Source organism: Gopherus flavomarginatus, chromosome 11 (assembly GCF_025201925.1).
Source record: "Gopherus flavomarginatus isolate rGopFla2 chromosome 11, rGopFla2.mat.asm, whole genome shotgun sequence".
NCBI lineage: Eukaryota > Metazoa > Chordata > Testudines > Testudinidae > Gopherus > Gopherus flavomarginatus.
In genome coordinates, this window is record NC_066627.1 from 13,060,226 (window position 1) to 13,084,030 (window position 23,805).

Below are 23,805 nucleotides of genomic sequence, written 5' to 3' on the forward strand. Positions count from 1 at the left end.
TCAATATTTCTGCTGAGCTCTCCTCAGGGCCTCCTTTACCTCTTTGTTTCTCAGGCTGTAAATGAGGGGATTGATTAGGGATGTCAAGACAGTGTAAAGCATAGAAACAAATTTGTTCAGGATTCTGAGTGCTCCGGTATTTGGTAACATGTAGACAGTTATTAGAGTCCCATAGTAAGTTGTCACCACGATAAGATGAGAGGAGCAGGTGGAAAAGGCCTTTTGCTTCCCAGTGGTGGAAGAGATTCTCAGGATGGTGGTAATGATATAAGCATAAGATGTAAGGGTCAAAAGAAATGGTAGAATGATGTTTGTGGAAGAGAAGATGAGGGTCACCAGATTAACCAGATCGGTGTCACTGCAGGAGAGGTTAATCATTTGGGTGAGATCACAGAAGAAATGATCAATTTCATTAGGGCCACAAAAGGCTAATTGTGATACCAAATATATTATTGGAGCAAGAATGATGAATGAACTTAGCCAAGATCCAGCTGCAAGCTGCATACAGAACCTGACATTCATAAGTGTTCCATAGTGCAGGGGGTTGCATATCGCTAAGTACCGATCATAAGACATCGAAGCTAGCAGATAGCACTCAGCAGTCAACAGGACACCAAACCAATAAAACTGAACCATGCAGCCAGTAACAGAAACAGTTCTGTCCCCAGTCAAGAAACTGGCCAGCATCCTGGGCAGGATGGTCAAGGTGTAGGAGATCTCCAAGCAGGACAAGTTCCCCAGGAAGAAGTACATGGGATTGTGAAGATGCTGATCAGCCACAACTAGTGCAACAATGAGCAAGTTCGCAGCCATGGTGACTATGTAGATCCCTAGAAACAGCAAGAAGAACAGAATTTGCAGTCCAGGGAGATTCTCGAATCCCAGCAGGATGAATTCTGAGATAGATGTTTGATTTTCCCCTTCTCCTTTCTCCATTCTCCATCTGATGCAGCTAGTGATTGAGAAAAAGAAGGGATCAGATAAGGGGCTTGCTGTACAATGCTGTGGTTTTCCTCTATTTGATTTCTCAAAAATTAAGTGTGCCATCTAGGATCAACGTTTATATTCTCTCCTAACTGAGGAACTACTTCTCACCCAGGTATTGCATAGAGCTAAGGAGAGAATTTCTCCATTGAAGAGCAGCATCCCAGCCAAAGGGCAGAAACACAGTGAATTTCTCACTTTCCTACACCTGTTCTCAACTTCTTTCATTCACTGATTCATAGATTTACCATCCAAAAGGTACCCTGAAATCATCTCATCAGATGTCCACTACAAAAACATGCCAAAGGATGTTCCTAGACAGACAGGCACTCAACTCAACTAATTGCGTACAGCTAAAACATATTTTCCAGGAATGCGGGAGATTTATAGATATCTAAGCAGAAAGATAGATAGAGGGATATGAAGTGCATTTGGTACAGGAATAGATAAAAAGGGCAGGTACAGAGACTATGTCAGAGGCTTGACAGAGGGATAGAAGCATGAACAAAGGGTTTATTAGATAAATCAATAGACAAGGGGAGCGGAGGGAGATCTCCTTGTCCTTCATCAATCTCTGTAGAAATAAATCATGATGAGATTTTAAAGTCCTTACTCAGGAAAAGCTCCCAATGAGTGACAACACTGACCAAGAGTAGTGTCCTTCAGTTTGAGGGCTGAGTGAGAGGATTTTCCATGAGATTGGTCACACTCACCTTTAATCCTCAGCATGAAGCAGTGACCTCTCTAGCGACAGTGACTGGATCTGTTCTCACAGTCAGTCTCGTCTTCTCAGCTCCTGGGGAAATAGCTGCATGTTGCTGTTGGGATGGGGTCTCTTCCAAGCTTCCCAGCATGCCAGTCTGCATGACACAAATCCACAATGTTCCCTCCTCTGGATTCTTGCATCCTTTATTGGGAAAGCAGGCTCCCCCTGCCACCTCTGCTGCTAGAATCTCCCTTGGGCCCCTTGCTGGCGATCACTTAAAATTACCTTCCTTGGGTAATTAACATTGTGCCCTTTGTTAAAAGAGTAACAGCAAAGCTGATGGCATTGGCATGTGGCAGAGATGTCCCCCTGGGATTCATTCATTAAAGAAGGGACTCCGTATCGTAGTATAGAGGCTAGGTAAAGTAGAGGCAGGTGGTAATGAGGAACAGTCACATTTAAAAATCACACTTGAAGGTAATCAACTGAATATTGACACCATGTACAAGTGCTTATATACCAAAGCTAGAAGTCTAATTACTGAGATGAGTGAAAAGGAATGCCTGGCATCAGGTGAGGATATTGATATAATAGGATCATGTTTTTGATGGAAAGGACAATAAGAGGACAATAAGAGGACCAAAAGAATGCCACCATGGCTAAACAGCAGAGTAATGGAGGTCATTGGAGGCAAAAAGGCATCCTTTAAAATTTAGAAGTCCAGTTCCAGTAAGAATAGTGGAAAGTAACACAAAGTCTGGCAGATTAAGTGTAAAAGTACCATAAACAGGCCATTAAAGAATTTTAAAAGCAAATACTGAAGATGAAAACAAATAAACTATATATATAATGTAAGTAGATCAGAAGCAGGAAGCCTGCCAAAGAGGCAGTGGGGACATTAGATGACCAAGGTGTAAAAGGAGCACTCAAGAAGGACAAGGCCATTGCAGAGAACCTCAATGAACTATTTGCACCAGTCTTCACTGCAGAAGATATGGGTGAGATTCCCACTATCAGAGTTACTCTTTTTGGGCAACAAATCTGAAATAAGTTCCTACACTGATGAGATTCATCCAGGAGTTCTGTAGGACCTCAGATATGAACTTGCAGATCGCTAACTGTGTGATATAACCTTCTGCTGAAATCAGCCTCTGTACAAGATGACTGGAAGGCAGGTAATGCAACAACAATTTTTAAAAAGGGGTCCAAATGTGACCCTGCTAATAACAGGCTGGTAAGCCTACCTTGAATACCAGGTAAACTGGTTGAAACTATAGTAGAGAACTGAATTATCAGACGTATAGATAAACATGATTTGTTGGGGAAGAGTCAATACATATATTCTAAAGGGAAATCATGCCTCAGCAATCTATTAGAATTCTTTGAGGGTGTCCACAAGCATGTGGACAAGGGTATGGACAAGCATGTGGACAGTGGATATAGGGTACTCGGACTTTCATAAAGTCTTTGACAAGGTCCCTCAGCAGAGACTCTTAAGCAAAGTAAACTGGGTAGAGTGCATAGACTGTCAGTCCTTCATCAGTTAAAACTGTGCTGATCACAACACGTCTTCCAGTCTTCTCTTGCTCTGGCCATCCTTCACCGCGCTTGTCATATCTCCTTGTTAGGAAATCATCCCACGTCTTTGGAGGCCGACCGAGTGGTCGTTTCTGTTCTCACGGATACCTCTCAGATATAGCTGCAGTCCATCTGTTGTCTCTGAGTAGGGCAAAGTAAACAGTCATGGTATAAAAGGGAAGGTCCTCTCATGGATCCATGACAGGTTAAAAGACAGGAAACAGAAGGCAGGAATAAACGGTTAGTTTTCACTATGAGACAGATAAATGTCAGGGACCCCCAAGGATCTGTATGCTAGCCAAAATATTAATTAATGATCTGGAAAAAAAAGTGAACAGTAAAGTGGCAAAGTTTGCAGATTATAAAAAAAAATTATTGTGGTTATTTATTTCCAAAGCTGACTGCAAACAATTACAGGGAGATTTCATAAAATTAGGTGACTGGGTAACAAAACAGCATATGAAATTTAATATTGTCAAGTGTCAATTAATGCACAGTGGGGGAAAATAGTCCAAAGTATGCATACTTAATGATAGGTTCTAAATTAGCTGTTGCACCTCAGGAAAGATATCTGGGAGTCAAGGATACTGTGGAAAAAGTGAATAGAGAAATGTTGTCTATCCTTTCCCACAATGCAAAAGCCAGAGGTCACCTGATGAAATTAATAGGCAGCAGGTTTAATACAACAAGAGGAAATACTTTTTTTTACTCAATGCAAAATTAACCTGTGGCACTCATTTCCATGGGATAGTGTACTGGCCAAAAGTAAACCTGTGTTCAAAAAAAAGGTTGATGAGGTTGCCAGTTTTGTATCTATATAATATAGCATTCCACATGTGTCCTATTGTAAGGCCGTTCCACTCCAGTAGCTGGTTTGAGATTGAAAAATCTTTGCTATGCCATTTGGTTTCCTCTCTTCTATTATAAATCTTAAGAGATACCGACTCCCTTAAGGAAAAATCCAGTCTTTGCATCTACATGGGGCATTCTGCAATGTGTGAAGATGATCATAGCATCTGTTTTTACTCATTCTCTTCTCATAAAACTGCGAGCTAGCCCGTGCATCAGGATCAAATCACACTTAAAACAATTTGGATAGAAAAAAGTATTAACAAAAGTTAAAGATAAAAAACAACATGATTTACGGGCCTCCTTTGATTACATATGAAACAAATATCAACTACCACTGTCTCGCAGTTCTTTCAGTGGCTAAACTCAAGATTTCCTGGAAGGATAGTGGGCAATTGGTCTGTTCCTATTTTATCACCTTTAAGAGCATGTTAAGAAATATGAAAACAGAAGTCCCTTTGTAGGAATGACTTGTAGGTGGCTTAATCCTTTGCATTACCCTCTCAATCTCAGGCTCAAAGGAAAAAAATGAGGAAAGGAACATAGCTGTACTATCACTAGAGAAAACTGATACTTCAAGTTCTTTGTCCTTGGAATTCTTCCAGAAAAATATATTAAACAGGTGCTCCTGGGTTCCAGAACATTCGTTTAAACCTAGATTGGCAACAAACACAAATGTTGGAGGTGCCAAGCCCCATGCCAACCTTCCGTGTATCCTCTAAATGTTATACTTAAGAAGCACATGGGATCTTTATAAGGGAGAAGGCAAAAACACCGCATTTATTGAGAATACAGCAGTTAGCATATGCTTTTTAGTCGTACACACACACACACACAGAGTGTTGCCAGCTGATGTTTCTAGTTACCAGTCCAGTGTCTGGATCAATCTAGTGGCCAGCCAAATAGGTCACAGAGGGGAGCAGGGATCTGTCAGTCATGATCCGATGCTCCTGGAGTATAGCAAGATGAACCCAAAGTCTCATGGCAAAGCACCCTGTTCTTACAGTGCTTTTTATCTGTTGAAGTCTATGGATTTTGTTGTGTCAGTTTATGACTTGTTACTCCTTTATTGGTAGTATATTTTTATGTAAACATTCCAATACACCTCTCAGAGGGTCATCCTGTCCATAAGGGTGCTAGCCTTCACCTCAGGGTCATCAATCTGCCCTTCCTTCATTATGGATGCGCACTGATAGTTCTCTGGTGTCCTTAAGTCTTTTCACTCCTTCTTCCTTGAGCATCTGGGTATAACAATGGCCTTCCCACCTTAATTTTTTCCTGATGCGTGAATTTCTCATTCACACAGTCTTTTACAGAGGCCTTAAGATAGGCTTACATTTTGGAAAGGATTATATGGTTAACCTTACACAACTCAGTTTGCAATGCATACAAGAAGCAAGACCTTATAGGAAATACTGTAATGAAATTTTATCCTAAAACAAAAAGTGACCATAATCAGCTATAAGGACTATTCTGGTCTGTTCCTGCCTTGAAATCAAAAAGGGTGTCTGACAGGATCAAATCAAATCACACATTAATTCTCTTAGTACAATTATAAAATCCTGCTCCTACATATACCTCTCAAAAATGCATGTGTTCTGGAACATCCTAACTGTCAGGGTGGTTAAGCACTGGAAAAAATTGCTTAAGGAGGTTGTGGAATCTCCATTATTGGAGTTTTTCAAGAGCGGATTAGACAAACAACTGTCAGGGATGGTCTATAATCCAATCATGAGCGGAGCTCTCAAAGTCTCTTCCAGTCCTATATTTCTATGATATAGTGCTCTTGCAAAAACTTAAAGATTTTTCCTTCTGCAAGTTTGTTTATTTAGGGGGTGCTGGAGTAGTTCATACTACCAGGCAATAGTTATTATAGTGACCAAAGAGTTATTTTGAGAAAATGCAAATCTGCAATTTCCCCCTCCTACACAGACAGGCTTAGTGAGCTCTCTATGATGGTATTAATGGAAAAATGACTGTCTCATAGGCCATGTCTACACTTACCTCCGAAGTGATTTATCCAGGGGGAATGTTAGCAGTCAACCTACCTCAGTGAAATCACCATGTTAAGTACCTCTAAATAAGTCAACGTCAGCTACGCTATTTTCAAAGATCGACTTAGCTCGCCCCCACCTCCTTGTATCTGTGTAGACCAGGCCATAGAAACACTTGGAAAATATGTGAAGATATCTGGTCACACATGAAACTATTGCATACTTTTGCAGTTTAGCATTGATTAGTCTTCAGTACTTGGAGGATATGTTCTCACATATTTACCAATTTAGTCACTTTAGTAGTTGGTGCCCTGGATGACCTCTGCAGGTTCAGGGTTTTTCTTTGTTTACTTGTTTGGTTTCAGGTTTACCAAATAATGAACATTGAATTTAATTATTTATATGCTATTTCCATCTCAGGCACATATTTATAGATGTTTTGTTTTATCTGTTTATATGTAATGTCAAAACAATAAAATTAAGGGTTAAAGAAGGCTCACTCATTCACACCATGGCTACCCACTATCCCCATTCTTCCTATTTCTCATTGCAAAGGGACAACTATTGGCTATTAGGGTTAGAGAGACTGAGATAACATAGGGAATAACAACCAGTGCAGCTGTGTCAATTTACACCTGCTAAAGATCTGCCCAACTTACCTAAATAAATTCAACTGACTAGGAGATGCAAACGTAAAAAATGCTAAGTATCTTCTTGCTATAACTCAGGAGGACTGACAAGGTCATTTCAGACCAGAACTGATTTATTACCATATCAATCACCCTCTCTAAATCCTACATTTCTGGAGACCTCTCCTCAGCACCTCCTTGACCTCCTTGTTTCTCAGGCTGTAGATGAGGAGATTGATCAGGGGTGTCAAGACAGTGTAAAGGACAGAAAACACTTTGTTGGGAGCTCTGAGTGCACCGCTGTTGGGTAACATGTAGACAATCATTAAGGTCCCATAGAAGGTTGTAACCACAATAAGGTGGGAGGAGCAGGTGGAAAGGCCTTTTGCCTCCCAGTGGTAGAAGGGATTCTCAGGATGGTGGAGATGATATAAACATAAGATGTCAGGGTCAAAAGAAATGGAGGGAGAGTGTCTATGGAGGAGAATATGAGGGTCACCAGGGTAACCAGACTGGTGTTACTGCAGGAGAGTTTAATGACTGGGGTGAGGTCACAAAACAAATGATCAATTTCATTAGGGCTGCAGAATGCTAATTGCGACACCAAAGATATTACTATAGTAATAAATATGAATGAACTCATCCAAGATCTGGCTGCTAGCTGGATACAGAACCTGCCATTCATATGGGTGACATAGTGCAGCGGTTTACATATTGCTAAGTAGCGATCAAAAGACATCATAGCTAGCAGATAACACTCAGTGGTCAGTAGCAAAGCCAAGCAGTAAAACTGTGTGATGCATTGGCTGACAGAAATGGTATTGACTCCTGTCAGGAGACTGGGTAGCATTCTGGGCAGTATGGTGGAGGTGTAGCAGATCTCCAAGCAGGACAAATTTCCCAGGAAGAAATACATGGGTGTGTGCAGGTGCTGATCAGCCACAACTAGTACCACAATGAGGATGTTCGCAGTCATGGTGACTATGTAGATCACTAGAAACAGCAGGAAAAATAGAATGCACAGTTGAGGGAAGTTCCTGAATCCCAGCAGGATGAATTCTGTGACAGATGTTTGATTTTCTCTTTCTCCTGTCTCCATGAGGTATATGTCGGTTTCCTCTTTCTCCTCTCTCCATGTGACATATCTAGTGAAGGAGAAAAAGTAATAATTAATTAGAACGGATACTGTACCATGAAGCTGGGTGGATCTCCATCCCTTTGATTTCATAATAATTCACACTACCCACTGGGTTTATATTCTTTCATAGTCAAACAAACAAACAAAAACCTGTGTCACATTCAAACTTTGCACAGAGTTTTAGAAAGAGAATTTCCCTGACTACACACACACACACCTGCCCAATAAAGCAACAACACAGTTAACTGATCACTTTCAGCCCTTGTCCACAGGTTTTGGTTTTTTCATGTATGGATTAATAGATTTTAAGGCCCCAAAGAGCTATTAGATCCTGTATAACACACACCGTGGTTTCCCCCAGTTTTCCCCACATTAAACACAATAACCTGTGTTAGGCTAATGAAGAACTTCTAGAAAAGCATCCAGAGCCAGATCTTTAAGGCTATTTGGCCACTTAGTAGGAATTTAAAAGAATCTAGGCTCCCAAGGAGTAGCACCATCAATGGGTGTTTGCCATCTTGATACCTTTAAAAATCTGACCCTCCGTTTTGATTGGACGGCATCAAGAGACAGGGAATCCACCACTGACCTTGGTACTTTGTCCCACAGCATAATCACCTGCACTTTTAAAAATGTGTGTTTATTTCTCACTTAGATTCATCTGACTTTAACTTCCAGCTGTTGGGTTTTGTCCTTCCTTTGTCCACCACTTTCAAGGGCCTTTTAGTACTTGCTCCTTTCTCCCTATTCCCTGTAATCAAGTCAGCTTTCAGCCTTGTTTTTGATAAGCAAAAGTGTTGGGCTTTTTGAACTGTTTCTCACTTTGAAGCATTTTCTCCAGCCTGGCATCATTTTTGTGTCTCTTTGAGTTACAATCATCGGTGATCTTGCAACATTCTTCTTAAGATGTGGACCCCAGAACTGGGTGCAGTATTGCATTGTCTGTTTCACCAGTGCTGTAGAGAGAGGTGATTACACTTTCCTGCTCATTATTCCTCTGTTTATCCATCCAAGAATCACATCTGCTCTTTTAGCCATGGCATCATAGGGGGAGCTTATTCTGAGTTACTCTTCAACCTGTGACTCCTAAACTTATTTGTTGGGGGTTAAGGTCCTACAGACAGACACTCTAGGACTTGAATGTGATTGTATCCAGCTAGTGCCTGAAATGAGGGCAGAATACTGATCAGCAGCACAGAAAACAAGAGACTGTATAGATGTTCCTGCCCAAAGCACTGTAAGCAGAGTCACGATAAGCTCTACACTGACATCTGGTGGAAAGAATTTCAGAGAGTGTATTTGCATAGGCACACCTACCCTATCCCAGACTGCCAAGCTGTGGGACTGCTTGGTGACAAATTGCTCACCCTCAGTTGGGTGGTACTGGCTAGACATGGGACATGGGTTCCAAAACCCAGAGAATTGAGAGAGGCTGGGGACAGGTATTTATGCTTGGTGGTGCAGTCTCCTTATGGAGCCAGAAGCACCAGTTGCACCCCCCTCCTCTCTCCACTGTGGAATGTCAGAGTTGATTTTTTTATTCCCATAAGAATTTAAATACAGGTTACTGAGCTGAAATCACTTTGGGCTAATGGTGCACTAGCACTGGGGCTCCCCTACTATGAGCTGGAATCACTAAGAGCTGAAAATCACTAAAAAGCTAAAATCACTGAGCTGAGAGCACTGAGTACGGTGCTAACTAGTGCGGAGCCCAAAGCTGTACTGTGGAACAGAGCTGCTGGCGGAGTGGAGCAGTTTGTGGGGATGGCTGGAGCGGATCACGGGACAGCTGGTGGCAGCAGAGCAGCTGACAGAGCGGAGTAGCTGTGGGACGGGTGGAGCGGCCCACAGAGCTAGCGGAGCCGAGCAGTTTGCAGAGAGAACTGGAGCAGCTCATGGAGCAGAGCAGCTGGTGGAGCGGAGCAGTTTCTGAGGACGGCTGGAGGAGCAGCGTGGAGCGGCTGGTAAAGCGGAGCAGTTCGTGGAGAAGGCAGAAGCAGAACCCACGGAGAGGCAGGGCAGTTGGCCCTGGACCATGTAAGGTGCCCCTTTCTATCCAGGCTGGGGGGAGGGACCTCTACAGATAAACTCTCGAACTCTGGGGTGGCATTGACCAGAGACTTTTGGGTTGTTGGACTTTGGGGTGATTGGACTTAAAACCCTAAGGGGAAAAAGGACAGTGCCAAACGTACTTGGAGGGGGGTTTTTGTTTATGGTTTGTGTTATAACCCTGTTTGTGGTGTTTCTCCAATGGGATGCCACATTAATTCCTTCCTTTATTAAAAAGATTTTGCTACACTTAGACTCCGTGCTTGCGAGAGGGGAAGTATTGCCTCCTAGAGGCGCCCAGGGTGGTGTGGTATGTGAGTGTCCCAGGTCACTGGGTCGGGGCTCGAGCCGGTTATGCATTGTGTTACTGAAACGGAACCCCTGGATACTGAACCCGGCCCTTGTTGCTGCCAACTCAGAGGGGCAGAAGGGTTACAGCACAAAGGAAACCCCCCAACCAGGCACACATGCAGACTCTTCTCACTCTTATTGCCTCAGTGACCAGTCAAGGAACACTAAGCCCTCTTATTATCGGTCATGAATTGTGAACTATTTGTTACTGATCAAATATTAAAGGTTACTGATTAATTCCTGGCTATATGTGTTCATGGTGATCCCATGGGATTAGGTCCTTCAAGGAGCTGTACAAACTTGCAACCAATTATTAGCTCTCAGCAGTTGCTTGACTGTCATGAGTCTGTTGGGGTGGAGCTGCAGACCAGCTCTGTGTAGAAGAAAGCACTGCAGTAACTTAGTATACTGGGCCACTCTCTCTGTTCAGCAACATCAGGAGCTCTAAAGGGATATAGTGGAGGGAAGAAACGAACGTGTACTCTTATAAGGTTCTTAGATAACCCCATTACAGCACCACACCTCATAATGTCTCTGTGAGGTACAGCAATGCTGTTATCCACATTTTATGGATGGAGAGCTGAGGCAGAGAGTGAAAGAACCAGATTTTGTGCCTAGTGCAAATTTCAAAAGCAGCCAATGTCTAACTCCCAACTCACTAAGCACCTAAATACCTTTAAAAATTGGGCACAGAGTGACTTGATCAGTACTAAAAGTTTGTTATCCAGGTGTCATTGCTTCCCAATCTGTAAGGAATGCCAGGCTCCATTCAGTGCATTTCTAATATGAACCCCTTTCATCTGTAGTGCTCAGCACCTCACAGGAAATGCTAAGCAGCTTCAACTGCCATTGTAATCCATGTAGAAGATTCTCAACAAGAGACATGTAGCATCTCCCAGGACTGGGCGGGGCAGGTGAATCCTGAGAAAATAATGGGCCGCCAGGTAGAAAGAGAGAGAAACAGACAGAGAGAAGATAAAAGAGGAATATATTGATAGAGGGACGTGTAAGGAGAAGGGCGGACAGAGCGAGGTTTTGGTCACAGAGACAGATACTTGTTCAAAGGTTAGATAGATCTGTAAAGAACTTAAAAGAGAGATGAACCGATAAATAAGTAGAAAGATACAGGGATGATTAATTGTCTCAGTAGATTAGATAGATAGATAAGGAGCTTAACACATAGATCTTTATGTTTCATCCATTTCTCTAGCACTATCATGATGAGACGCTTAAGTCCTCATTTAGGCAAAACGACCAGGAGGTGAGGACCCTGTCTACTAGGAGTGTTCTTGGTGAGGTAAAGTCTGAGGAAGAGTTTGAGGGTTTGCCCTGAGGCTGGTAACACTCACTTTTAATCCTGAGCATGAAGCAGTGACGTCTCCATCGACGGTGACTGGGCTTGGTCTCACAGTCAGACTTGTCCTCTGCTCGGGAGATATTTATATGTTGTGGGTGGATGTCTCTCTCTCCTGTAGCCCAGCATGATTGTTGGCCTCACTCAAGTCCTTGTATGACTCTGGCTCTGGATCCCTGCAAAGTTTATCAGATACAGCAGCCTCCCCCTGGCCCTTCCTGCTGCTGGGATCTCCCTGGGGCCCTGCTGCTGGTTATCATTTACAATTACTGTCATAATGGAATTAACATGGTGTTGTTTATTAAAACAGTGAAACACCAAAGCTGATGCCTCAAGTATTCAAATGCCAGTGGAAATCTCCCCTTTCCCCATGTGTGCTGTGTCTGTGCCAAGAGCCCCAGAGAATGGGAAATAAATTTCTATCCCTTTAGTAATAACATCAGGCTCTAACAGACCATTTGCCATCCATAGATCTCAAAGCACTTTATATCACATGGCCAGTATCTTTATCCCCATTATACAGATCTGGAAACTGAGGCACAGGGAAAGGAAGTGATTCCCAAAGGGTTGTGAAACAGGACATTGGCATAACTGGGTATAGCTTCCAGGTTTCCTCAGTCAAAGTGTATCTCTGTGGCTGATGGACCAGACAATCTGAGAGCCTTTGTCTATTAACTTTCACAGATTTCCATATGTGTCACATGGATTTGTATTGCTGCCCATCACTGTATCATCTGAGAAAAATCAACATAAAATTGACATTAATAGCAAAATACTTTTATATTTAATGCAGACTCTGTATCTTCCCTCTTTTTGGGGTGGAGTGGGGATGAAGCCCTCCCCTTTGGAGTGGAGATTTTGGTATTGATTTTTTCGATTATATTAATTCTCATTTTCTGTGTGGAGATTTGGTTGGGGTTTTGGGAGTACAAGGCAAAATCATTTTATATTGTTAAATACTATGGAATCATAGAATCATGGAAGATTAGAGTTGGAAAAGACCTCAGGAAGTCATTTAGTCCAACCCCCTGCTCAAAGCAGGAACTACCCCAACTAAATCATCCCAGCCAGGGCTTTGCCAAGCCTGACCTTAAAAACCTCTAACAATGGAGATTCCATCACCTCCCTAGGTAATGTCCTAGTCAGCCCCTGCAGCAACCAAAAGCACAAGGGGTGTTATAATTCACTATGGTGACTCCTTAAGGACTCAAATAGACACAGGATCCCCATTGTACTGGGTGCTGCACACACACAAGGAGATAAACTCCCTGCCCCACAACATTTCCAACTGAAATAGAAAAAGGGGGAGTTGGGAGAAGAGAGGCCAATGGCTTGGCTGAAACCCCACTTGAGATCAGTGTTCTGATCTCTAGCCCTGTGCCTTACTCGCTGGAGCACAGTGTAAGACACGTTGGATCACATAAACTCTCCATAGCTTAAGCATTAGAGCACTGGGCTTGTAAACCAAGGGTATCTCGACAATTTGAGGAATTTTGCGAGGACTAATGGAGAATCCAAGGAACACAGACAACAGGCTGTCACAAATGCAATAGCCTTCTGACAAGGTCAAACGATTATTTAAAATGCACTGGGGGAAAGTGAGAAGGGGGGAAAATCTATTATATAATAACTGAATACATAACTTTCTTTTACTGGGCTGGTTGGTCACTTGTTAGCTGGTTTGATTTTCTGCAGGAAAAGTAGATTTTGAAGAGATTACACATAGTGAATCAGTAGTTTGCACCAGAACACAATTAAATCCAGCATTTTTCAGAATGAGGCTTTTCAATTTTTTGGAAAAAATCTTGGTTTCTTTTAAATTGTCTATTAGCAATATATATTATATACATACTTGAGGGGATTAAATATGGAGGAGATATATATCATGCATGACCCTATCCTAAACAGACCCCTGCCTTTGTTTAATGTGAGAGTTTCAGAACATTTTTATGAGACCGGAAGTATTAATGGGGAAATCTAATAAATCCAAAATAGAACATTCTTATGATTATATCTCAAACTACCTTACAAGTATTCAGAAAATGTTTGAAGAATTATTTAAAAACACTCAAGAAGAAAACAGAAAAAAAGAAACCAGTTTGTTGCCACTTAATACTGACCAGTTCCCGCTCATGCCAGCTGGTAATTTTTTAGTTCATTTGTTTTGTTCTGGGAAAGGTTGTGATGCACACAGGAAGAGTAGCCTGATGCAGATCCCTTTAAGGTCAATGGGAACCTTTCCCTTGATCTCAGTGAAAGTCAGACTTGTTCCTCAATTCTTCTTTGAAAACTCTGAAACTCAACTGAGGGTTAATGTAAACAAATCCATAAAGATAGAGGCAAGGATTTTCAAAGCAGCATAGGAAAAGTAGGAACCAAATCCCAATGCAACTAAACAGCTGTTCCCTGGTATGCAGGAGGTGCTGGGCAGAGGGGAAGGAGTTGATAAGTGGGGCCCACAGCCCCCCTGGGATAACCTCACAGACCCCATGGGTCCGTGGATCCCAGTTTGAGAAAGACTGACTAAGATGGTTCCCTTCTGACTAGTGAGATGATTTATTCCAATTTCAATCAATTTCTCTGAATTCATTGGAAAACCCTACATTTCGGCATAGCTCTCCTCAGGGCTTTGTTGACATCTTTGTTTCTCAGGCTGTAGATGAGGGGATTGATCAGGGGTGGCAAGACTGTGTAGAAGAATTAAAACACTTTATTTGGGGCTCTCAGGGCCCCGGTGTTTGGTAACATGTAGACAGTTATTAGGGTCCCATAGAAAACTGTCACCACGATAAGATGGGAGGAACAGGTGGAAAAGGCCTTCTGTTTCCCAGTGGTGGAAGGGATTCTCAGGATGGTGGAGATGATATAAACTTAAGATGCCAGGGTCACAAGAAATGGAAGAATGATGTTTATAGAAGAGAAGATGAGGGTCGCCAGGATAACCTGACAAGTGTCACTGCAGGAGAGATTAGTGACTGGGGTGAGATCACAGAAGAAATGATCAATTTCACTGGGGCCACAGAAGTCTAATTGTGACATAAAATATATTAATATGTATAGAATGATGAGTGAAATTAACCAAGATCCAGCTGCTAGCTGCATACAGAACCTGCCATTCATACGTGTTGCATAGCGCAGAGGTTTACATATCGCTAAGTATCGATCATAAGACATCACAGCTAATATATAACATTCAGCAGTTGCTAGGAAACCAAACCAATAAAACAGAACCATACAGCCCATAACAGAAATGATTCTGTCCCCTGTCAGGAAAGTGGCCAACATCCTGGGCAGGATGGTCGAGGTGTAGGAAATCTCCAAGCAGGATAAGCTCCCCAGGAAGAAGTATGTGGGAGTGTGAAGGTGCTGATCAGCCACAATTAGAGCTACAATGAGCATGTTTGCAGCCATAGTGACTATGTACATCCCTAGAAACAGCAAGAAGAACAGAATCTGCAGTCCAGGCAGATTCCCGAATCCCAGCAGGATGAATTCTGTGATAGACGTGTGATTTTCCCCTTCTGCTTTCTCCATTCTCCATTGCTGCAACTAGTGATTAAGGCCATGGCTACACTTACAGTTCTGCAGCGCTGGTAGTTACAGCTGTGTTCGTACAGCTGTGTAGGGCCAGCGCTGCAGTGTGGCCACACTGACAGCTACCAGCGCAGCAGTGTGGACAGATTTGCAGCATTTGCAGCGCTGTTGGGAGTGGTGCATTGTGGGCAGCTATCCCAGCATTCAAGTGGCTGCAACGTGCTTTTCAAAAGAGGGGGCTGGGGTGGAATGTGACAGGGAGTGTGGGGGAGACAGAGAGAATGGATTTTTGGAGCTGACACTGTTCTCAGCTCCCTGCCTTGCAAGTTTTAAGGACTGGAAGACACACAGTGCCTACCTTCAATCATTTTAAAAGTTCTGACCCCTTCCTCCACCCCTCTCTTATTCACTACATGCAAATTATGCACTCCTAAATAGCCATCAGACCAGATAAGCATCTGCTCAACACAGACTTCCCCCTCCCCCTCTGCCGTGTGAACGTGCTGTTTCTCTCTTCAAGCAAACAGCTGTGAACATTCCAAAGTAATTCCCCTGCCTGCCTCCGCTCGCTCAGCAAACAGGAGCTGTGTTTTTTTTTTCAATAAGCAGTTTGGCTGAACTCCGAGCTCCCCCTTTCTTCCGGTTTGTTGTGGACAGGAATTCTGGGATACCTCCTTATACCCCGGAGGCCAATAAAAGCACTGGTGGTGTCCACACTTGCTGACCAGCGCTGCATCACCACCGCTGGAATCGCTACACCCGAGGCACGACCGGGTGTACAGCCAGCGCTGCAACCAGGGAGTTGCAGCACTGGCCGTGCTTTGCAAGTGTGGCCACATCCTGAGTTGCAGCGCTGTAACCCCCTCACCAGCGCTGCAACTCTCCAATGTAGCCAAGCCCTAAGAAAAAGTACTGATTTGTTAAGGAGTTTGCTGTACAATGTTGTGGTTTCCCTTTATCTCATTTATTATAAACTCTGAGTATGGCTACATTTGGAATTTCAAAGCGCTGCCGCGGCAGCGCTGCGGGAGCGCTGCTGCGGCAGCGCTTTGAAGTGTGAATGTAGTCGGAGCGGCAGCGCTGGAAGAGAGCTCTCCCAGCACTGCATGTAAACCTCATCCCTTACGGGTGTAGCATGCAGCGCTGGGAGCCGCGCCGCCCTGATTACACTGACGCTTTACAGCGCTGTATCTTGCAGCGCTCAGGGGTGTTTTTTTTCACACCCCTGAGCACGAAAGTTGCAGTGCTGTAAAGTGTGAGTGTAGCCAAGGCCTGAGTGGTTTATATTCCTCCCAACTGAGAAATGGCTTCTCATCCAGGTGTTGCACAGAGATGATAGATTTTCCCCATCATCCCAGCCAAAGAGTAGGAACACAGTGAATTTCTCATTTTTCTACACCTGTTCTCAATTTCTTTCATTCATCAGTTCATGGAGTTACAGGCTAAAAGAGACCATTAGCTCATCTCATCTGACATCCACTATAACATACACCAAAGAATGTCCCCAGTTAGTCCTGCATTGAGCTCAAATATTTGTCTTTGGCTAACATATTTTAAAAAAAGCAGCCAGAGCCAGATACTTAATGGTATTTAGAGGCCAAGTGGGATTTTCAAAGGCATCCAGGCAACTAAAACTCATTGATCTGAATGGGTTTTAGGCAGGTAGCTATTTTTGAAAATCCAAGTAGGCACCAAAATACCTTTAAAACTCTGTCCCAGAGTGACTTGCTCAATGCTATACAGAAAGGCAGTGGTAGAGCAGAGAACAGAACTCAAGTCTAGTCTAGAAACCAAATGACTAGCTAGATTAGGGTTTCTCAAACAGGGGTAACCGCTTGTGTAGGGAAAGTCCCTGCTGGGCCAGGCCGGTGTGTTTACCTGCCCCATCTGCAGGTCCGGTGAATCGCGGCTCCCACTGGCCGTGATTCACTGCTCCAGGCCAATGGGAGCTGCTGGAAGTGGTGCAGACAGAGGGATGTACTGGCTGCTGCTTCCAGCAGCCCCCATTGGCCTGCAGCGGTGAACCGTGACCAGTGGGAGCTACGGTCGGCTGAACCTGTAGATGGGGCAGGTAAGCTCACCAGCCAGGCCCACCAGGGGCTTTCCCTCCACAAGTGGCAACCCCTGTTTGAGAAACCCTGAGCTTGTGTCTTAACCATTGGGTTACCCTTCCTCTTGAGAGCTGAGATGGAGCATAAAATGACCAGAGAAAGTTTGTTCCACTGGTGCCACTACTTAATCTGTAAGGATTTCCAGTGTCCATGCATTTCAAATGTAGAGCCCTTTCCTGTGTGGTGCTCAGACACACAACAGAAGATACATAGGTTCTCACAGGTCTGGGGTGGGCAAGCACATAGGAATCTGCACTACAGGAAGGGCTGGGTAGGCAGCTGAGGAACAGTTTAGAAACTGAGGAGAAAGGTGGAGAAAGGCTTCTGAGAAAGTGAAGTGCTGTGCAGGGTAGGGAGACAGACAGATGTGTAAGGTGGTTGATGGACAGATAGAGGAGTTTATATGGGAACTATCAGAAGTTTAAGGAGATAGATAGGTAGATAGATAGATAGATAGATAGATAGATAGATAGATAGATGTGTAAGGGACTCAAAAGAGCTTTATAGATGTCTAAGTAAAAAGATGGAGAGATGTGAAAGGGATTTGGTAGAGGGAGAGATAAAAAGACAGAGAGAGACTGTAGAAGAGTTTTGATATAGGGATAGATATAAGAGCTTAGAAGGGCGCATAAATGGCTTATTAGAGAGAGAAAAGTGAGGGGTGGTAGCCAGATCTCCTTTGTCTTTCATCAGTTTCTCTAGTGATAAATCATTATCACATTCTGAAGTCCTTACTCAGGCCAAGCTCCATTGAGTGAAGACACTGACCAAGAGGAGTGTCCTCTGAGGAAGAGATTGAAGGTTTGCCCTGTGACTTGTCTCACTCGCCTTTAATCCTCAGCATGAAGCAGCGACCTTTCCATCGACAGTGACAGGGCTGATCTCACAGTCAGTCTTGTCCCCTCGGTTCTAGGAGAGAGAGCTGCATGTTGCTGTCGGGATGGGTCTCTCTCCTGCTGCTCAGCATGCCAGTCTGCATGACACAAAACATTAACGTCTCCTGCTCTGGATTCTCGCATTCTTTATTGGTGAAAACAGCCTTCCCCGGACCACCTCTGCTGCTGGGAGCTCCTTTGGGCCTCCTGCTGGGGATCACTTAGAATTACCTTCACAGAGAAAGAATTAACACTGTGCTGTTTTGTTAGAACAGTGTAATACCAAAGCTGATGCCTCTGGCATTCTCATCCCAAAGAAGTTTTTCTGTTCCCCCATGTGCTCTGTGTGTGTCAAGAAGTCAAGAGAATGGAGAATAAGTTTCCATGCCTTTAATAGTAACATCTAGTTCTAACAGGCCATTTTCCATCCATGGCTCTCAAAGCACACTACTCTGTATGGCCAGGATATTTATCCCCAATTGACTGATGAGGAAACTGAGGCACAGAGAATGGACATGATTTCCAAAGAGTTATGAAACAGCCACTGGCATAGCTGGAAATAGCCCCCAGGCTTCTTCCACCAATATGTTATCCCTGGCTGCTGGGCCGCACAGATTAAGAGCTTTTGTCTATTACTATTCAAAAATTTCAGTGTGTATCTGAGGGATTTGTATCACTGCCCATCACTATTGTATCTGGATAACTTCAACATCAAATTAATAAGCCTAGTAAAGTCCCTTGTAGATTTAATGGAGTCTCTGTCTCATGTTATTTTTTGGTGTGAAAACAAAGCCCTCTGGTTTGGGTTGAAATTTTTCATTTTTGATTTTTTAGATTGTATTTATTCCTTTTCCTCTCAGTTGGGATTTGGTTGTGGGTTTGGAGATAGAAGTGGGAGTGATTTTATATTGCCTCAGCAGAAATCACCAAAAGCACAAGGGCTGTGATTATTTGATGCCGATGACTTCTTAAGGACTCAAATAGAGAAGGGGGGCCTCATTGTTCTGAGTGCTACACATACACAGAGAAAGTGTCTGGCCCTCTCCAAAAAGCTTGCACTTGACATAGAGAAAAGGGAGTGGGAAGGGACAGTTACAATGGTTTGTCCAAGACCTCACTTCAGGTCAGAGCAGCATACAGAATCCAGATCTCTTCATTCACTGTCCAGTGCCTTACCCAATGGAGCACTGTGTAAAATAAAAGACATTTAAAAAGTCTTCAAAACTCAGGCATTGGAATCCAACACTCGTAAACCCCAGGTTATGTGCACTAATCTCACAGAAGTTTCTTGCCTTTTTTTTTTAAGAAGGCCTTGTGACCTCACCGGGGGTTGAAATGCCCAAGGACTGAGATCCTTACCAGCCAAACCACATTCCTGTTAGTCTTCAGGTGACACTGAATTGTCTTACAGAATTGGAAATCTCTTGTTTATAATTCCCGTGCTGATCAATGAGTAGTCATGGTCAGTTAAAGCCTGTTTAGGTGTGGGTCTCCACCTTTGTTGTCACTGGAGAGTTAGCAGTGGGCGTCTCCCAGATTCACAACATATTTCAATAACAACCATATAGCAAAAACTCATAACTTCATACACACTAATGACATCCATATTTTGAAAGAACAATGAGTTCCAGCAGATAATGATCCTTCATAGGGTATCTTACGTGGCATGCTTTGTATGAAATATCACAACCATATACAAATGATGAATATGGAGGTTACAGCTTTCTACTTTGACGTACAGTGCAAAACACCACTCCAGCCCATCATATTATAATTTTTCTTTGTCAAACATACATAATCATCTTTTGACTGGGTCAGTTGGTCAATTGCTGGTTTGATTTTCTTCAGAAAAGATAGATTTCTGAAACGACAAAAAAAAGTGGATGAATAATCAGAACAAAAGCCCATTTGAAATCAACATTTTTTCAAACTCAGGGTTTTCAGCTTTTTGAAAATATTCTGAAATTTTTTTTTAAAGTTTTGAAAATTCATATAGGTTAAAAAATATCCATCGACCAGCTCTCCTGACTAGATCCCTAACTTTGTTTAATTTGAGACATTGAGAACGTTGTCCTAAAATTGCAACAATAAATGGAAAATCTAATAAGCACAGATTAGGAAGTTCTTCTGGTAATATCCCAAAGAACCTAACAAGTGTTTAGAAATTGTTTGAAAATTATTTTTAAAAAATGAAAGAGGATAGCAGAAAAATCCTACATTTTATTACCACTTAATACTCAACAGTCAGGAGAGTTGTTTTTTAGTTCATTTGTTGTATTGTCATATGGGGGATGATGCACAGAGGCTAAATAGCCTGATAAGGTCCTCATTGAGGTTAAAGGGAACCTTTCCCTTGATTTCAGTAGCTGTTGGACTTGTTCCTCAAATCTGCTTTGAAAACCCTGAAATTCAAGGGAGGGTTAATGCCAACAATGCTATGAAGATAAACAAAAGGATTTTTAAAGCATCTTAGGAACAGGAGGAACCAAACCCCAGTAACTTTCCGTATGATTTGAAGACCTAACTGCCCAGCCCTACTTTGGAAATTTCTCCCATTCAGATTAGTGTTATACGCTTTTACCCCTCTTTCTGTTTTGCAGTGGAAGAACACTTGATAGCCAATGTTAGAGAGACTGAAATAATATTGACAATAAAAATAAATAGAGTGTTAATTTCCTAGCATGCACTTGACTGGGCCTTGCATTTTCAAAAAGATGGCTGGAACCTAGGATGGAATTTTATAAAATACATTTTTGAGGTAGATCATCGTCTTATTCAAATTAAATCTCTCCACTGAAATCGATGGACCTGTGACAATTTAAACTGTATTAGAGTCTGTCAGTTTTTATCTAAATAAATAAAACTAAATAAGAAAGAAAACTCTAAAATAGCCTTAGTAGCCTTTTCCTATGATTCAGGATGCTTAGACTGATAAGAACTAGGACCACATATATGGTTCTATTCTGACTAGTGAGTTGATTTATCCCCATTTCAGTCAATTTCTCTGGATTCATGGAGAAACCCTACATTTCGGCAGAGCTCTTCTCATGGCCTCCTTGACCTCTTTATTTCTCAGGCTGTAGATGAGGGGATTGATCAGGGGTGTCAAGATAGTATAGAAAAATGAAAACACTTTGTTTGGGGCTGTGAGTTCATTGCTGTTTGGTAACATATAGACAGTTATTAAGGTCACGTAGAAAATTGTAACCACAATGAGGTGGGATGAGCAGGTGGAAAATGCCTTTTGCTTCCCAGTGGTAGAAGGGATTCTCAGGATGGTGGAGATGATAAAAACATAAGATGCCAGAGTCAAAAGAAATGGGAGAACGACATTTATGGAAGATAATATGAGAGTTGCCATGATAACCATATTTGTGTCACTGCAGGAGATGTTAATCACTGGGGTGAGATCACAAAAGAAATGATCAATTTCATTAGGTCCACAAAAGGCTAATTGTGACATACAAGATACTAATATGGAAAGAGAGATGAAAGAACTTAGCCAAGATCCAGCTGCTAATTGCATACAGAGCCTGCCATCCATATGTGTTGTATAGTGCAAGGGTTTACATATTGCTAAGTAGCGATCATAAGACATCATAGCTAACATATGACATTCAGCAGTCGCTAGGAAACCAAACCAAAAAAACTGCACCATGCAGCCTGTAACAGAAATGGTTCTGTCCCCGGTCATGAAACTGGCCAGCATCCTCGGTAGGATGGTGGAGGAGTAGCAGATTTCCAAACAGGACAAGTTCCCCAGGAAGAAGTACATGGGGGTGTGAAGGCGGTGATCAGTCACAATCAGTGCAGCAATGAGAATGTTCACAGCCATGGTGACTAAGTAGATCACTAGAAACAGCAAGAAGAAAACAATTTGCAGATCAGGGAGGTTCCCAAATCCCAGCAGAATGAATTCTGTGATGGATGTTTGATTTTCCCTTCTCTTTTCTCTGTGAGGTGTACGTCGGTTTCCTCCTTCTCCTCGCTCCATCTGAAGTATCTAGTGACAAAGAAAAAGTAATAATTATTTAGGGAAGTTGCAGTACAATTAAACTGGGTTGATTCCATCAGTTAGATACCATAAAAAATTGCCTTGCAAACTGAGATCAAGGTTGTATTCTTTCACACTCAGGCTTTGCACAGGGTTTTGGAACAGAGAGGTGTCGTGCACCTGTCAAAAAAAAAGCAACAGCATGGATAATTTATCACTTTCAACCCCGGCCCCCTTTCCATTTATTCATTGATAAGTAGATTTAAGGGCCATTTGATCTAAGGGGCCCTTAAAGGGCCCCTTAGATCAAATGGCCCTTAAATCTACTTATCAATGAATAAATGTTGCAGTACAATGGCCTAAAAGGGCCATTTGATCAAATGGCCCTTAAATCTACTTATCAATGAATAAATGTTGCAGTACAATGGCCTAAAAGGGCCATTTGATCATCTAGTCTCACACCCTGTATAATGCACACCATAGATTAGCCCCCGTGTCCCCAATGTTGAACTCAATACCTTGTGTTTGGCTAAAAGAGATCTTCTAGAAGAGCATCCAGGGCCCGATTTTTAAAGGTATTTAGGCACTTAGTGGATTTTAAAAACATCTAGGCTCCTAAAAGGCAATAACTTCAATTGGTGTTAGATTGTCCTCAGAAATTTTCACCTTGAATCTCGTCCTATAGACTACAAAAGTCCATGATGATGGCCAAGGTACCCACCTAGGGCTCAACCAACCAACCAGTCACCTCTTTTAGCTACCATATGAAGATAATAATGAGGAATTCTCACACATAAATAATTCCTTAGTCAACTAGATGTAAAACTATAAAGACGCTAAAATGCAACAGTTCTCAACCTTTCAACATGCACTGGATCCAGCACCAGCCACTAGTAGTGGTTTCTTTATATAATCCTAGGATCACAGAATATCAGGGTTGGAAGGGACCTCAGGAGGTCATCTAGTCCAACTCCCTTCTCAAAGCAGGACCATCCCCAACTAAATCATCCCAGCCAGGGCTTTGTCAAGCCTGACATTAAAAACCTCTAAGGAAGGAGATTCCACCACCTCCCTTGGTAACCCATTCCAGTGCTTCCCCATCCTCCTAGTGAAAAGTTTTTCCTAATATCCAACCTAAACTACCCCAACTGCAACTTGAGACCGTTACTCCTTGTTCTGTCATCAGGTACCACTGAAAACAGTCTAGATCCATCGTCTTTGGAACCCCCCTTCAGGTAGTTGAAAGCAGCTATCAAATCTCCCCTCATTCTTCTCTTCTGTAGACTAAACAATCCCAAGTCCCTCGGGCTCTCCTCAGAAGTCATTTGATCCAGACCCCTAATCATTTTTTTCTTCTCCGCTGGACTCTTTCCAATTTTTCCACATCCTTCTTGTAGCTTGGGGCCCAAAACTGGACACAGTACTCCAGATGAGCCCCCCCCCAATGTCGAATAGAGGGGAATAATCATATCCCTCAATCTGCTGGCAGTGCTCCTGCTAATACAGCCCAAAATGCTATTAGCCTTCCTGGCAACAAGGGCACACCGATGACTCATATCCAGCTTTTAGTCCACTGTAACCCGTAGGTCCTTTTCTGCAGAATTGCTGCCTAGCCACTCTGTCCTAGTCTGCAACAATGCATGTGATTCTTCTGTCCTA

The 23,805-nt window shown here is 42.8% G+C and overlaps 2 protein-coding genes across 2 annotated transcripts; both read right to left on the reverse strand.

The window, feature by feature from the left end:
- LOC127030793 (olfactory receptor 11A1-like) lies at window positions 1-936 on the reverse strand. The gene has a single exon (XM_050917529.1). It carries the CDS (start codon window positions 934-936, stop codon window positions 1-3), a length of 936 nt encoding a protein of 311 aa, XP_050773486.1.
- Window positions 937-21,162: 20,226 nt separating this feature from the next.
- Window positions 21,163-21,987, reverse strand: LOC127030794 (olfactory receptor 11A1-like). The gene has a single exon (XM_050917530.1). The coding sequence runs from the start codon at window positions 21,985-21,987 to the stop codon at window positions 21,163-21,165; it is 825 nt and encodes a 274-aa protein (XP_050773487.1).
- Between the last annotated feature and the right edge of the window lie 1,818 nt (window positions 21,988-23,805).

Bases quoted from the DNA above. Each gene is read 5' to 3' on its own strand.
- LOC127030794 (XM_050917530.1), bottom strand. From the start codon at position 21,987: ATGGCTGTGAACATTCTCATTGCTGCACTGATTGTGACTGATCACCGC.
- LOC127030793 (XM_050917529.1), bottom strand. From the start codon at position 936: ATGGAGAAAGGAGAAGGGGAAAATCAAACATCTATCTCAGAATTCATC.